The sequence below is a fragment of the Stigmatopora nigra genome, chromosome 11, assembly GCF_051989575.1.
Source record: "Stigmatopora nigra isolate UIUO_SnigA chromosome 11, RoL_Snig_1.1, whole genome shotgun sequence".
Lineage (NCBI taxonomy): Eukaryota > Metazoa > Chordata > Actinopteri > Syngnathiformes > Syngnathidae > Stigmatopora > Stigmatopora nigra.
This window is the reverse complement of record NC_135518.1, coordinates 11,274,006-11,287,636: the sequence shown is the minus strand read 5'-3', so window position 1 is coordinate 11,287,636 and position 13,631 is coordinate 11,274,006. Positions and strand designations below refer to the sequence as shown.

General features: G+C 39.7%; 2 protein-coding genes across 2 annotated transcripts in view; both read right to left on the bottom strand.

Moving 5' to 3' along the window:
* Positions 1-2,110, bottom strand: part of tmtc4 (transmembrane O-mannosyltransferase targeting cadherins 4) — a 63,480-nt gene extending 61,370 nt beyond the window's left edge. The window contains exons 1-4 of the mRNA XM_077728007.1: positions 1,881-2,110; positions 1,420-1,647; positions 1,084-1,199; positions 672-888 (exon numbers count right to left, since the gene is read on the bottom strand). Of these exons, the coding sequence (XP_077584133.1) occupies positions 672-888; positions 1,084-1,199; positions 1,420-1,581 (495 nt within the window). The 5' untranslated portion in view covers positions 1,582-1,647; positions 1,881-2,110. The remainder of the gene's footprint in view (positions 1-671; positions 889-1,083; positions 1,200-1,419; positions 1,648-1,880) is intronic.
* Positions 2,111-11,587: 9,477 nt separating this feature from the next.
* nalcn (sodium leak channel, non-selective) overlaps positions 11,588-13,631 on the bottom strand; it is a 29,175-nt gene continuing 27,131 nt past the window's right edge. The window contains exons 41-45 of the mRNA XM_077728405.1: positions 13,429-13,586; positions 13,164-13,314; positions 12,932-13,081; positions 12,750-12,867; positions 11,588-12,327 (exon numbers count right to left, since the gene is read on the bottom strand). Of these exons, the coding sequence (XP_077584531.1) occupies positions 12,185-12,327; positions 12,750-12,867; positions 12,932-13,081; positions 13,164-13,314; positions 13,429-13,586 (720 nt within the window). The 3' untranslated portion in view covers positions 11,588-12,184. The remainder of the gene's footprint in view (positions 12,328-12,749; positions 12,868-12,931; positions 13,082-13,163; positions 13,315-13,428; positions 13,587-13,631) is intronic.

Below are 13,631 nucleotides of genomic sequence, written 5' to 3'. Positions count from 1 at the left end.
GGAGAGGGAGCCAGCGCTTCCTAGTCACGCTTCACAGCAAAAACATACATGCGACAGGTCAATAAGCATCCTATAGCGAAGCGTCGGCGGCATCCGTGTGCAATTTGGTCCCGGCGCTCCCAGCTGAGACAGCCCGTTTGTTCTTGGCATGGAAGCACTGCACTGTTTAGTACGAAAAACCTTGCGACACAGATGCCGCTGCGGATCTATCTTGTTAGTTTGCCGCCCCAAAATAAAAAAAATAAAAAAAGGAAACAGGCACAATGTCTCTGTAGGTGACCGTTTCAAGATTAAGTTCAAAGCAGCGCATTGGCGCTTGCTTAATTGGCGCCTATTAATCTTGCGGATTGGAGGGTGAATCGGGTTCGACATTCTGGGATGTGAATTTAAAAGATGGTGACTATAAGTTCACCAAAAGAAAGTTTTGGGGGGGAAAAAGATTGCTAAAGATGATGTATTTGGATATTCATACAGCAGAAGTATCTAATTTGGTATTAACTCATTGACTAGGTTAAGAGTAGTCGTCAGTCTTATTTACACCTACCTAACTTAGATAAACAAACTATTCTAATTCATTTCGATTCTAGTGGACCATCTGCTTGGTGCTAGTGTCAACTGCAATTCCAGAATAAATGCAAATAGTCGGAAAATTTCTCAAATGTGTTACTTACGCTCTCTGTGTGGACAGGATGAGCAGCAAAGAAGAGTGCAGCCAGCAAGGAGGTCTTCGGAGCACGATTCACTATACGAGCACCCTTGTCGTAAGCCAGACCACCAAAAAGCAGGGCGAACACGTCGATCATCAGAGCGGAAATGACGGCATGGAGGGTGATGTTGAGAACGTGGAAACCGACAGGATGAAGACCACCTGCCAGCATGTAGTTCAACCTACAAATTCACAGAAAAATGATGAATTTCTGCAATTGAATAGGGCATCTGATACCCAAATAATAATACTTTCTAGACTATGTTTGTGTAATGGTCATTGATTGGATCAGTTGGTGCTTAGATGATCATAACTGAGCATATTTCCAATTTGTAGAACTGACTTATACAGCAGTATAAGTATAGTCGAGTACAAACCTGAACGTTAAGACAGTGAGCGGTCTGTAAGATTTGTGACTGGAATTGCTACTCAGGTTGCTTCCCCAGAAGTCATTGCTCCAAATGTTGGTCCAGGGTGTTGTTGGCTTCAAGTCCTGTCATATACACAAAATCATATCTTATCTTTCAGGGTATAAAGCACATTAGTCCAATCAGATCCCGCTTTTTAATTGTTTTATCATGCAGTTATGTTCCAACAAAGGTCAAAGGTCATTAAGCACAATCAAAAATTCAGTTATTCCTAATTTGAAAAGAGTTACAGAAGATAAAAATACAAACTTTGGAGATCATCAGAGAAGTGCAGATCTAAAATACCTTGTTGTTAATGATGGCCTCTGAATCGTCAAAGACAAACTCCCCATCGTAGCTATTGATGAAGCAGAGGAGTGCCACTAGACCCACAGTCACCTTGGCCTGGATTCCATCAATTCTTGGTAGGGGTACCTTCTGATCCCACTCAACCTCAGACAACACCATGATGCACCAGCCTCCGGTTCATCCCTTGGCATCATCCAAATCCCAGAGGACCACTTCATCTGTGAGCTTTAAAAAAACAACAACAACCAAAACCTTTCATGAACAAGTGGTAGACTATAATGCATTGTTGAATTCCCACCTGATTGTACATGGTGACTTCTTACATATCATTTTACATCGTTTAAAACTAACATCGCACACAACGCTCTTAAATCAGGCATGTATGCAAACACATTACATCAAATCCTGCTTTCCATAAAGATCAGATAGTGATTTATGATTATTGAAGTGATACTTACATGCTGATCTATATAGAAATAGCATCTTTCGTCGAGGGATGATCCCAACTATAATTCGGGAGATCAACACAACATGCAGTAATAACGATGTTTATTATGCAAAAAAATTTAATAGACTACTTTATCTAACGATCTAAGGACAAGTGTATGAGGGATCCTTGTCCAGTCGCAAACATTATACAGTCACATGTAAGTAAACGGACACGATCTGACTGGCTTTACTTCCTTACACGTCATATCACATGGCTTATTTCAACACAAAATGTGGAAACAGCACTACTAGTGGAACAAATGGAAAGTCAGCATCAGGACCATCAACAAAACTCATCCCAAGTCAACATTAACTGACAAACACTCTGATTTATGCAGAAAATTGTCCCAAGTAAACTTACTACTGAATTTTAAGAATTTTACAAATTTAAGGATCAAAAACTGTTCCCACTGAAACTGAATTGGCATCGATTTACATCAGGGGTGTCCAAACTAATGTCTTCAAGCAAACTGCTGGCTACTTATGAAAGAAAATTATGACTATATCATTTAATAAGGCCCACACAAGAAGCTTAAACTCAGTCTAAATTATGTTGCATCTTTAACACTAGATAGGCTAATTTATTTCCCCAAGATTTTCCCTTTCTGCTGCAAAATTTGTTTCAGTAGTGTATACATTTTACAGTATTGTTTATTTCCAAAACCTGATATTGTTTATCTGATTCCGATCCATTGCCCAACGAATAAAATTAGAAGAATTTAAAGTTGGCCCTTACATCCTTTTTCTGAATGTAGCTCTAAGAGGAAAAAGTTTTGACTGATTTAGACAAATACGACCTATAGAAACTTCTACAAATCTAAAGCAAGCTCCATGTTATTTGCTCACTATATTTCATATTTCTAATGAATATTTCATAGAACTCCTTATTTAAAAGCTTCTTTATAGAAAACTTGAAAGACTGAAACTTTAAATCGTAACTTTCTTGTCTCTGATCACAGCAAGCATAACAATCACGTATTCTCCAATGTGTTGTTTATTAATAAAAATGTTTGTTAATAAAAACTAAGTTCATATTTGGCAGCTTTCTTCAATTTGTTTTTTTGAGGTTACTCTGTTCCCCGGACATAGACAAAGATACTCTCGTTGCCCATAGAGAACAAATTCCTTTGATTGTGCAGTTTTAGATACAAAAGAATTAATGAAATATGCATAGTCTGTCACCAGCCCCTTGTGTGGTGATCCATTGGGTTTTGCAGAAAGTACAGTTATGATCATCTACTTCAAAGTCAGCATTATTTTTTTTCCAAACATTTCCTATATATCAAAGCACGGTCAGCATATTAATTGGCTCAAACATAAACCATAACGCTGTGTAAACACTGTATGTTTTACACAAATACATCCATAAATGTATACCAATAAAGTTTGGCTAATTAAGAGTTTTTAGCAACAAGATTGGAAGCAAAACAATAAGGTTGCCATGCATCATTTAAAAAAAAATAGATTTAATATTGTGACATTCTAAACTATAAGTTTTTCAGTCACTATACTAGAAGAGATGCATAAATGAAGACATTTACCATTCGGTAAGCCCCCAAATTTGATGTTAATGTAGCCATTGATGGTCACTGTCTCATAATTACCTGCACTGTGTTATGGTGATTCTTCCTTTGGTTGGAATCCCTTCAGAATCATCAATGTCGGGACCCTCTCCTCAGTTCCACTTTCATTTTCGATTCCAGCTTGTGGCATGATAAAGTCTTCGATTACGTCATTGGTTTCAACTGCAGAGAGGAAAACCGTTAAAAGAAATCATATTTATAGCACCATTTCAATAGTTATGGATCTGTGGGAGTCTTGACACTTGTTTTTTTAACACTGTGACAAGATTCAATTATTTAATTAAAGTGGAACAACTTGTGTAATAGTATTACTTTAAGGCCAATGCTGGAAAATCAACTTGCAGAGAGTCACTTTTTGCTCATATGAATTTCTCATAAAGAGAATGTAATTATTATTTTTTAAAATGTATGACCAGGACGAAAGACCCGAAATTGTGACAATTGATATACTGAGCTGGCATTTAAGCCACATTTTAGCTCCACATTACGAAAGAGAATTCATATTTAGTGGCGTTCATAAGAACAGATTTTTTGACAATTGGATTCTGACTGGCATTCATCAGTCATTATGATAAGAATATGTCACTTCAGTGGACATCCAGTTTGACTCTTGAAATTCTTACCTGCTGTGTTCTCCCTCATTAAAGTCTGCTATTTTCCATGTTGGCGGGCGGTGAAGGCTGCCACGCCGCAACTCCGACCGGGACCAATGACTTGCTGGCTTTCACGGCTCATTAACAAGCGGCCAGCTCGCGCAGTGGACCGTTGGTCCTGTCGCCTTGCGGTTGGAAATAAATGCCATGGCGCTTGTCGTTGAGCTGTCAAGACATGAGACGTTATCAAAATGACAGAAATTATTGCATTGGTGCAGATATTAAAGTGCCTCATAATGATAGTCACAACATTAAACAATTGGAATGGATTTATCTGAACATTGTAGAGTATCATTCTTTTTCTTTCAGCGTGAGGCCGAAACACAACCAGGTGGAGATGGTGATCTTCTCTGATAAGGGCTTTCACATCAAGACAAACACCTGGGGGAGCGTCGTCCATCGTGGGATCGCTGGACGAGGCCCTCTGCAGGAATACATCTGATCGGATCAGATTTACTTTTGCTGTGACACACGTTTTTTGCTATTATCCCTATTGCGATAGATTTTATAGGTCTTACCCACAAAATCCACACAGCTTGTCCTCAAAATATATATATTTTATTCCTAGTTTCTTATCAAACAAAAAAAAAGAGACTTATCCAATGCATTCTTCTTTTAGTGCGACTTATAGTCCGAAAAATACAACATGTATCACACTTTGCGCACTTTAGAAGTGAAGATCCGCAACACTATCTTGCCTACAGCCAAGTGCAGATATTAAAATCCTGTCATATTCCATCACCATAACCCTTCACCTCCACAGGTGTTTTCGGCCCCTTATATGACAGATCTCTCAAAACACATCACTACTCGGAGTGGAAGTGTGGTAGCGCCCGGCCAGCCTTGGGGGGCAGGCACTTGGATTATCTTCTTTATGCCCAGCAACAACTTCCATCCGAGGGGTCAAACCACAGATAGTGATAGATTTGTTGCAAAGAGAGAGAGAGAAATAAATGTGTGAGACCTAATCTTCCCGATGTTGCTTTCTCCCCGGTGATGTTGGCAAAAGTGTCACTCCTAAAACCTTCTCAGCACCCCAGGGGGGCCTCGGCTTGATTGACGGCCTGTCACATTATTTTACAGAAAGAGAGAGCGGCATAAGAGAGGAATAGTAGTGATACTAGGGTAGTGTAGATACCCTAAGGAGCTGCCAGTTTGTGCTGTAGCAGCTGTGTGGGTTTTATGGATGGGCGCAGATGTTTTTTGCGTATGGCTTACAATGCTGGTATTTATGGCAAGAGGGTGAAAATATATATTTTTTTATGAGATGGTCAATAAATAGCAATGTGCTGTGGCTGTTATTAAAAAAATCTTAGTAAAATTATACAAGAAGAAGAGACTTTCCTGTGTGGACAAATATAGAAAATGCCCCCCATAACTAAGTAATTCAAAGTTGCCAGTTTCTGAGAAAGACCTCAGTAAGTGGACAAAAAAGCCACCAAAGTTGGTCAAAAGTCAACTTTTCTGAACACCTGTCATTCACTTTATGACAAGACGACTTATTGTGACCCTTATGAACCAAGAAATCTTCACCGTTGGACTCTGAGTAAGTGTTTACTACCTTAGGTTACTTGCAATGTAGTAGTGGCCTTTGGCAACGTAGATGGAGCAAGATTGACATCCTGGGCTTTGAAAATCCCCCCAAAAAAACAAACAGCATAGGTAAATTATTTCCGTCAAAGCGAGATGTGGTTACCCACATGCGCTCCAAGTCTTCAGGGCTTGGGCCAGTGTATTTTTCAGATCAAATAAAATTGACAGATGTCAAAATGCAACTTGTGTTAAGACGGAGGGATGGAAGTGACAGACAAACAACAGTGAATTGCTATAGAAAACTGTCACTTATATATAGTCAGACTCGTAACTTCATTTTAGTCAAGTTTAGTTGGCCTTTATCCACTTCTCAGAAACAGACCTGTCACAAGAAATCTATACAAGAGTTGTTGATATTCTCTATTGCAATCCAGCATTTAAAATAGTTCACAAATGCACTATTTTTTCATTCTCTCATCTTTCAATGCAATTGACAGTGCTAAATATCCAATTAATTTAGACTGTAAGCGAACATTTCTAGCCCAAAATAAATAATTCTGGCCGACATGAGCAATAAATACCAACAAACTAAAATTAAATTGAACTTACACTAAATATCTATCATTCTCCAGACGTCCAGGCATGTTAAAATCCTTCCCCACATAGCAACAGTAACCAAGGGCACACATCAATTACCAAGGTAGGTGTATTGAACACCAATAGGACATCTCCACAAGCATTTTATTTGTCGGCTAATCTCTCTATCGTGAAAAAAAATGGTTAAAAAAACATGTAGCCTCTTCTGGAAGCCTACATTAAAGATATAGACTGTGCATGGATGAATGAGTCAACAAATTACCTTTAAAAAATGATCTATACCTCAGTGTTTGGCCCTGGGCTTTTAAATAAACATGATCTTTGCTTACTGCATTTAGTTAAGAGCATGCTTGACTGCTTGCGTCCATCAAGCAGAGGGATCCCAGCCAACGCACACCAAACCCGCTACAGCTGCTGCTCTAACCTTTGAGAGTCTCCTAAGGAGCGCAGTGATATTTGCACTTAATAAAATTATGCCTACCGGGAGAATATGCCGCTGACATTTGCCATTTGTCAAGTTGAGGTGGCAGCCAGAGCTTTATGAGTCATTAGTGTTTCAGAGTCTGTGTGACAGAGTTAATCAGCCTGGAGTCATTTCGGAGTCTGCAAGACAAGAATATCTGTTAATGTCACCCTTTTTTTATCATGTAAATCCACTTAACATTTGTAATCGAGACATTTTTTTTTGCTTTAACGTTCGAACAAGTGGTTCAATTTGGAGTGCAATATAAATTAACATTTCAGTGTTGTCCAAATACTATTGATTAAAGTGTTTTATAAATACATTGGATTAAAAAAATTGTGGACAGCATTTTTGGGGGTACGAGCTGACAAAAAAACAGAAAATTATTATTCTTTTAAACAGTTTTGGTCAATATTTTCTCATAAGAAGGAAAATGGGAAGCAGAGGATTGGTCGCTGAGATAACCAGATCTTAAATGGGCCATAAGTTGGACACTTTTGCTATAAACAAAGCGAGAGAATGGCACAAAAGACAAATTTATGAAGGACGGCTGTATTTTTGTGAAGTTTGTGACAGCTAGATGACAACCCCAATTGCTTTAGAATTTGGGACCTAAAAAGAAAAGCCTTGTAGTCAAGTTTGTAACGCCTCACTGGTTACAAATCACGAATTACTGATCAAATACAAAAAAAACTAAAAAGAGAGAGAAAAGGCTTGTATGCTACGTGTGTAAACAGAATCAAAAGCAACACAGGAGAATCAAGCTGCCCTTCATGCTTTGTGTGATCTTATGTTCTGCTCGACTCTCATTCTTCTTCTAGACAGTGAAGATCTGATTTGGAAAGATGATTTTTGATATTCGCCGTGACAACATCAAGGAAAATTATTTGCACAGCCACAAGAGACGGACGAGAAAAGATGTCGCCCTGAGTCTCTGGTCACGAAATTGAAAATTTGGTGTATTTGGGGACGCACGTCAATCCTTGCACCGCCATTTTTTTTTTTTGTATCAGGGCTGCTGATTTGATACTCATTTTTTGGTGCCTGTAAGTTAGGAGTTAGCCAACAGAGGGAATACATGCAATTTATGACGGCCTTCAGCCTGTAGTAGCACACTTGTTATTGTATGCTATTTAGTCCCATTTCATCTCATCTCATTTTCTGAACCATGTCCAATCAGCCTACTATGCATGTTTTTTGGAAAGTGTGAGGAAACCGGAGTACCCAGAGGAAACCCACAGAGAACATGCCAACTCTAGACAGATAGACTTGACCTGGATTTGAACCCAGAACCCCAGAGCTGTTAGGCAGACCCACTAACCACTTAACCACCGGGCCGCTGGCTATTTAGTCAATCCATTATTTACCTACTTAAAGTAAGACCTTGTGGAAGGTCACAATTGTATTTTTTTACCTGTTTTGACAAAAACTAACCTTGGTTTTCCAATGAAAATATTCGGCAATTTTGACTATATTTTCAAGTCACTTTCTACTTTTGACACATTCTCACAACTTTTTTGTTTTTTTCTGCCGTCTCGAGCATCTTTCCTGTAATGCCACCTCCATTTTCTGCTTCTTCACCACCAGAGGACCATATGCACGCACAATTTAGCATAATAGCAGAATGATCAACGCAAAATGATAAGGTAATGTCCCACCAAGGGCAATACACAGTCACATTAAAACAGCTTTCTCAGTGATCTGTAAGATTGCTCTCTGCGGGGAAATTTAATTGTTTGAACATAGCACCCCCTGTAGGTATGCATTATTTGGTTCTAATCACACCCAGGGTTTGCACAGGCGGTCTCGGGGTAACCTTTCACAGCAATTACAGGCCTTTCTGCTTTGATCATTAGGTATTTGAATTTCATTGGGCGCAAACGAGTTCTCGGGGAAATTTCGACCCGCATTTCGACATCAGAAAAAGCATAGGTGGGCCCTATAATTAAAGGAGCCAAGTGTGGGAAGCATGGAAGCAGAATCACTTGAATGGGCCTGATTAGGGATTTAGTGAAAAATTTGGGTTTGGGATGTTGGCAGAGAGAACCAATCGAATGGTGCGTCAAGTGGAAATGACTTTTTGGGGGGGCCGGCATTTAAAAGGACGGTGGTCTAAACCTGGGGATGCATATCAAGCATGAAAGATGTTTTTTTAATTAAATTTTGGAGGTTATTTGATTTTTTTGGGTTCAGATTACCATTATAAAAAGCCCTTCATTCACATCCAAAAATTAAAATGATTCAAAAGGACTTAAAGCAAGCTTTCCTAAAAGGTGGATGAGACTCAAAGATGGACGATCTCAACTAAACTATATCATTTTGTAGCCTGATTCTTTTTTGAATTAATGGGAAATAATAGATAAACACTGATTAACTTCATCTAAAGCTGAGCAATGCAACAAAATGTCATCTGTATTTAAAATTCATTTGTGGGCCATATTAAAAGGCATTTTTTATCATTTTCTGCGGGCCAATAAGAACTGGGCAGGGGGCTATATGTTGGACACCGTTGGACTACCGTCTCTATAGTAAATGTTTGTCAGGATGACGTATACAAAAGGATTTTTTTTCAGTTGTAGGACTGTAAATCTGCAGCAAAGCATTTGACACTGTAGTTTTTAATTACAGGAAAGAGTGTCAAAATAAAGGTGATGTTTATGATGCCACCTCATACCAAAAAGCCAAATGTTGTCAGGTCAAAAAGTCACGCTTTGGTCTTTTGGGAGTGACAGCTGTGGCCCCGTGGAGGGACGCCAAGTGCCTTGGTGCGACTGAGTTTCTCTACTCTCATTTTAGAGTGGAATGGATTTTAATCAACACATTATGCCAGTTGTTAATTGCTTTTCCCACCTACTGCTAAAATAATTAGCTACTTTATCAAATGATTGTACTAGTAGCCATCTGTTTGGAAACGCATGGATGGGATGGAAGGATGGACCGGGCCAAGATGCTGACAGATCATTGCTACCTTATTTTAAGGTAAGATAAACCAGGGGTGTCTAAAACTGCCGGGTTTTCTGGACCTGCAGCAAAGTATTATATAAAGGCCTGCACATGAAGTTTAAGTTTGGTCTATGTTCTGTTACTGTTTTCTGCTTCAACACTAGATTGAGCCAGTCACTTAATCAGTGCGCTCAGGAGTCAAAATTGATGTTTGGAAATCATTATAAGAAAGTGTGGATATTTACGTATATCTATATATACTAAAATACTATACTACAACAAGTACAGGGAGTTTATATTTAAAAAAAATGCTTATAATCCTGTCTGTAATAAATGAAAGTGGAAAGACTTTTAAGATGGCCCTCTAATTTATGTGCTAGCCAGAGTTAATACCTAAAAATATTTTTTTTGTAACCTGATTCCTTAGAATATATCTGAAAGGGTTCACAGAAAATATGTATAGACATCTCTGCCTTATACAGTAATTTAGGCTATTATTCCATAATGCGTGGTCATGTTAATACTCGCGTACAACTCTTTTTCATGATTGTTTCTTTCGCTGAGGCCCTGTTTTTACGTCAGTAAAATTGAGGAAAGGTGTGTTCCGGTAAAAGTGCAGCACTTAAGGTAACGTCTCACCAGGAGGGGAACGAGCCTACGTGGCCAATGGTGGATTTTAATTATAGCTAATCTCCACTCTCAGACAGCCACTGCACTTAAGAACTTCCTGGCCAATTACCAAAGTGCCATAAGTAAGCCACGGACACGCGTGATGGAAAAGTGACGGTTTATAGGGAGGTGGTGGGGGGTTTTTCGACAAACAACAGCCCCCCCGTACGAGGCAGTGTCTTACGCCGAGGCAATTAAAAGGCACAAATGTTACAGCACGCAGGGTGCAAATGAGAAGAAAAGAGAGAGGTGCTTTGATGAGTAGGTTTGGAGCTAAGTAGAGCTTAAGAGCCGATGGTGGCAGAGAAGAAAAGGGCGAGTAATAAGGGGCAAATTAAAGGCGGTTGATTAGCACGGGGCCCGGTGTCACACTGATTCCCTGCGGGACCGTATGTCGCCCAGAGAATTGGCTCATCCAGGGTCCGGAATGTTTCTCCAAATGGTGGGATTTTTGCAGAGCGAGTGGGCGTCTCAGCGGCAACTGAATTTTGGATCGAGTTCATTATTAAGGCCTTCAAATTCTAGTCCGCGGGCCACATGCGACACGCTGCTCGGGTTTTATGGGCCCGTGGCAAACGCCGGAAATGACAATGGCCCACAAAATAATCTGAAATGATAATTTATGAAATATTCAGGTTGTGTAAGGCCTCAATGGGAAAATTTTGTCATAGGACACGAAAGAAAGTCATGGTACAAAACACTAAAAAATAAAACATCCCCATCCAGTTGAGTAACCACTAACCCTGAAATAGTTGGGAGTATAAAGAGAGTTTTCATTGACAGATTAATAGTCTCAGATATATGGATGTAATTGAATTGTTTATGTATCTAGGACACTACACAATATCCTTTGTGCTGGTTTATATGAAGCAAAATAACTTTTTTAGGGGGGTTTTTGTTGTATTTTTTAGTCATGCAACTTCAAAATCTTGATATGCTCATATTCATTTAAAACAGTTTCTTTTATTCCTACTAGATTAAATCTAATCCACATTTATCTTGCAATATAAGCCATATAGTGAAAAAGTCCCTATAAAAGTCATTACATATTAAAAATACTTTTGTAGAAAGGCTTGATTGGCCAAATGAAATACATTATTTATTTTCTTGAATTAGATCATGTACTCACTCGGTAAGATGTGGACGTCCACCAGATTCCGTTGAACAGGTCCTGCAGGTGGCAGAAAAAGCTATGTTCTCCCTCCTGAATCATGAAATTCACCAAACAACATTAATATCTATGTAGCGTAAAACTTTAATTTTAAATACATTTTTCTATATAGTCTTAATTACATTCACAGTCATTTATTCAGCATATACATAAAAGTATTCCTCTTTGAATCAATTTCAAATCCTTATATTAACTTTAACTTTTTGGACTTTGCTTATAAATCTCAACTATCTCTCAACCAAGTATTTGTGTATAAAGTAACTGTAATAAAAGCCATATGTATGTGATAAATAGTAAGGTCATAGAGAGATGAAAAGAGCCTTTACAGCTGAATACACAAACAAGAGCAGCTTTTCCTCCATCGATCCGCTTTGGCCTCGCCGCGTACCAGATGTGCCTACAAAGCAAAACTGGCGGAGGACAGGAAATACATTTCCCAGAGGTATCTGCTTGACGCCCACATTGGTTCAAAATACCTTCTTCCACTCTTTCATTCACCTTTGGGGAAGCCGGAGTCGCTGGGAGGAGTCGCCTTAACCTCCATTTCTTCCATCAGTTTTAAAATTGCACCATCAATTCAACAAGGAGTTGAGCGAGTGATCCATATCCGGACTGGTCGCTAAAATGTTCTCCAAAAATGAACCATAGAGTTAGGGTGCACCTAAATGTCAATGAGGTCGTCGCCGCTTTCATCGCTTTCCACTGTTAGCTGGCGGGTCCACCATTTCTTGACCTCTGACCCCGAGGAGGCCTCGTCGCTGACGGGGTTCATTTTACACACAATGGACTTGACGCTGGTACGACCTAATGCACAGGTGAGAAAATAGACAAAAATTAACATGTCAAAATGTTCAATTGAAAAAAAAAACCAATTGTATATTAAAAGGTAAATATGTTCACTTTTGGTTGACATTGAAATGCGCATGAGTCATTCTCGTTGCTTAAGTGAGTATGAAACATATCTGTTATTCATTTGGGGGTAACACAACTTTTTTAGGGTGACATTGAACCAAATTGGTTATGCCAAGAAACATCTGAATTATTATTTTTTTTATACAGAGAAAGATAATTGTTTCATATCAGTTTTAAAAAGAAAATAATACAAAAAAGATTATATACTATATAAAAATAGAAAAGATATGAGCTGAACTTGAATATTGTTGGCAGTCCAAGCCAAACTATGAAAGAAGTGCGAATTAAAGCTTTTCCAGCTGTTAGTGACACACCTGCAGGCAGCCGCCACTGTCCCAGTTTCCTCTGCGGTTTTCCCAGGTCAGAGGAGTCCTGCCGATAGCCCCCTCTGTCAGACAAGGTGGGACTAAGGAGCTGCTGGAGGCCACTCATCTAAACAAAGAGAAGAATTAAGTCAGCACAGCACACGTGGACCCGCAGGCGGGCGTAATCCCACCTCAGGCTGCGAGGCGTTGTCCGGACGGTCAGCATTGGGGTCTTCGCTTGGCACCGTAGTCTCGATGCTAGGAGGGTTAAGGAAGCGGCTGAGTTCCTGCTGTTGACTCTCCCTTAGGCTGTGGATGATGCTACAAGACTGCTGTTGCTTCTGCGGAGGCAACGACAACGAGGGTGACGTGGCCGCGGGTCGCCGGGCGGCTACATGGTGGGGGTCGATGGCGAGAACTTACCGCACGTATCCGTTTGAGGCATTTCTTCAGCCACATGCGGATGGTTTGCTTGGCAACCTCCTCCTCGATGGTGTATTCCAGCTGTTCTCTGGCCAACAGCTCCTCCAGCTGGAGAGACTTGCGAATGTCCACGGAACGATAGGACAGCATGCTGGTGGATACAGACACAAACAAAATAATAATTTAATAAGTTTTACATTATTATTTTTTTAACCAAGGTTTTGACCAAGGTTTTTTCCGCTTTTTATCAAATAGTCATGTTTACCTGAGCACATCATGGAAGGTAACATCACCCCCACTATGTAGTCGCTCCATTTCATAGCACATGTGCTTAAAGAGTAACTTGTCTTTGTCCAAGTCCACTTCCAGCCTTCCCCTGAGAAGACGCAGTAGGAACTTCACCCTGGACGTTGGGATTACACCCTGAAGACAAAAAGGACACAGATTCTCTCAGAGAAATGTTGATCA